This window comes from Muntiacus reevesi, chromosome 7 (genome assembly GCF_963930625.1).
Source record: "Muntiacus reevesi chromosome 7, mMunRee1.1, whole genome shotgun sequence".
Lineage (NCBI taxonomy): Eukaryota > Metazoa > Chordata > Mammalia > Artiodactyla > Cervidae > Muntiacus > Muntiacus reevesi.
This window is the reverse complement of record NC_089255.1, coordinates 24,593,642-24,596,087: the sequence shown is the minus strand read 5'-3', so window position 1 is coordinate 24,596,087 and position 2,446 is coordinate 24,593,642. Positions and strand designations below refer to the sequence as shown.

The window sequence follows — 2,446 nt, the reverse complement described above, 5'->3', positions numbered from 1 at the left end:
CACATTGCAGGCAGACGCTTTAACCTCTGAGTCACCAGGGAAGGCCTGTAATCAGCCACAAACTCTTCTGACAGTCAGTGAATTATAGGTTGGCCCACAATAGATACGTGAGAATACAAAATACTATATTAAAGTGCTTAAGAAAATTGATATCTTCACAGCTACAAAAATACCTGGGATGCTTTGTTAAAGAACTTCCATGTCAGGTAGTATCCTAAGAACAAACAGAGAAATGTTGACAGCTGTTGATCAGATTTCCAAGCTCCACCTAAAGACTGACATGTGCTTCGTGGATAAAGTCAAGGGTAACATTTTTCCAATTTAGGGAGGAGACCAGGACACTTGGGCTTCCCTGGTGGCTCAGTCAGTAAAGAGTCTGCCTGCAGTGTGGGAAACCCAAGTTTGATCCCTGGGTCGGGAAGATCCCCTGGAGAAGGAAATGGCAACCCACTCCAGTATTCTTGCCTGGAGAATCCCATGGAGAGAGGAGCCTGGCAGGCTACAGTTCACGGGGTCGCAAAGAGTTGGACACGACTTCACTTTCACTTTCTTTCATACATGCATCGCATTTCTGTCCCTGTCCACCAGAGGGTGCAGTTTCCTAACGCAGACACATTTCCTGTGTGTCTAAACTTCACTGAAACTAAACCTCACTGTGACTTAAACATTTATTCACGTTAAGAGTCAAGAACGTTCTTCAGGAGACACTCTAGAGATGATCTCTTCTCCAGGATTAGTTACTGTGATACTCTTCCTGCTTGGTAAGCAAAACGCCTCTAAAAATTTGAATCCTTTCTTCTGTTATGTCAACAAAACCTTTAAGCATAATTTTATCCCAGAGTTTTATGCCCAAGATCACAGAAAACTCTCTTATTTTCCCCTAGGACAAACCCGTGGAGACTCAGTGAGCCAGATGGACGGCCAAGTGACCCTTTTGGAAGGGGCTACCTTGACTGTGAACTGTACTTACTCAGCCACCACGTACCCCACTCTTTTCTGGTATGTCCAGTATCCTGGAGAAGGTCCAGAGCTCCTCCTGAAAGCCACGAAGGTTAATGACAAGGAAACCAACAAAGGTTTTGAAGCCACATACAATGCAAAAACCACCTCCTTCCACTTGGAGAAAGCCTCAGTCCAGGAGTCAGACTCGGCTGTGTACTACTGCGCTCTGGGTGACACAGTGACGGAAACTGCAGGGGGAGCTGAGCGCAAACTCTGAGCAGCGACGGGGCCTGGATGCACTGTGGTTCCAACAGGGCCTGTGGTTGTTTGTCTCTTAGTCTCTGGTTGATACAGAAAACATACAAACGGCTAAAGCATAAGAATAAGAAGTGAATATTCCCCATACCCAACTTTTTATTAGTGAAATTGAAAACTCTCTGACACCAATAGTTCCTTTTCCAGGATCAAAGTAATTTCAAGGTAAAACCACATAAGCAAAGAAGTGGTGTTTTGCATATTCTTGCAAAATCCTGCTTCCACAAGTTGTTCCAAATCACCCAGGTGGGTATTACTATGCCTCACTATACTTTCATAGAACCAAAGTGTGCCAGATGGGGTGTGGTCTGCACGATGTCTTCCTGACAGAGCAGGGCATGAGAGGTGATAGGAGAGCCACAGCCTCCAAAAATTATCATTCTTAATAGAGAAAGAAGGGATGAAAGGAGGAGGAACAGAATCTCATACATAATGAAACAGTGGAAAGAGAGAAAAGGATTTTATTCACATTTATCTCTTTATCTCCCAAGAACTCTAAGAAATTAGAAAGGGTATATGCCTGAAAATACAGAGAGAACAGAAAAGGAGTTAGCAGTGCAGAGTGCTGTCAGCAGATTTCAGAGGATGAGAAGTATAAGGAAGAACGAAGACTCGTCTCGTAGAATAGTTGAAGAAGGAACCTAGACCTCATGTGAGACGCATCACAACGTGTGCTGAGCACCTGTGCAAAGGTTAAGAAAACACGGCACCAATCATCTTTGAATAGTTGGGAAAGATGGTGTTGCCCCTATAAGTGCACATGTGTGAGTGCTGAGGGTTTTGGGGAGCACTAAAACAGGAGGCTTGAGTGAGGTCATTTGTAAGCAAAGAATAGCCGTGCTCTCCACAATTCTTCATGACAAGCAATGATGACTTTCTAAACAGCATACAGAGAAGGCAATGGCAACCCACTCCAGTACTCTTGCCTGGAGACTCCTATGGACGGAGGAGCCTGGTAGGCTGCAGTCTATGGGGTTGTGAAGAGTTGGACACGCCTGACCGACTTCACTTTCATGCATTGGAGAAGGAAATGGCAACCCACTCCAGCATTGTTGCCTGGAGAATCCCAGGGATGGAGGAGCCTGGTAGGCTGCCATCTATGGGGTCTCGCAGAGTTGGACACGACTGAAGTGACTTAGCAGTAGCAGCAAACTCAGGATAGAAGTGGAAGTTAGTCTTTAATGAACTG

General features: G+C 45.2%; 1 gene segment (V, D, J or C); it reads left to right on the top strand.

The window, feature by feature from the left end:
- Nucleotides 1-232: 232 nt before the first annotated feature.
- LOC136172564 (T cell receptor alpha variable 9-2-like) lies at nucleotides 233-1,219 on the top strand. The segment is given in 2 exon segments: nucleotides 233-305; nucleotides 885-1,219. Coding segments are annotated over 2 exon segments (408 nt in total).
- Nucleotides 1,220-2,446: the final 1,227 nt, after the last annotated feature.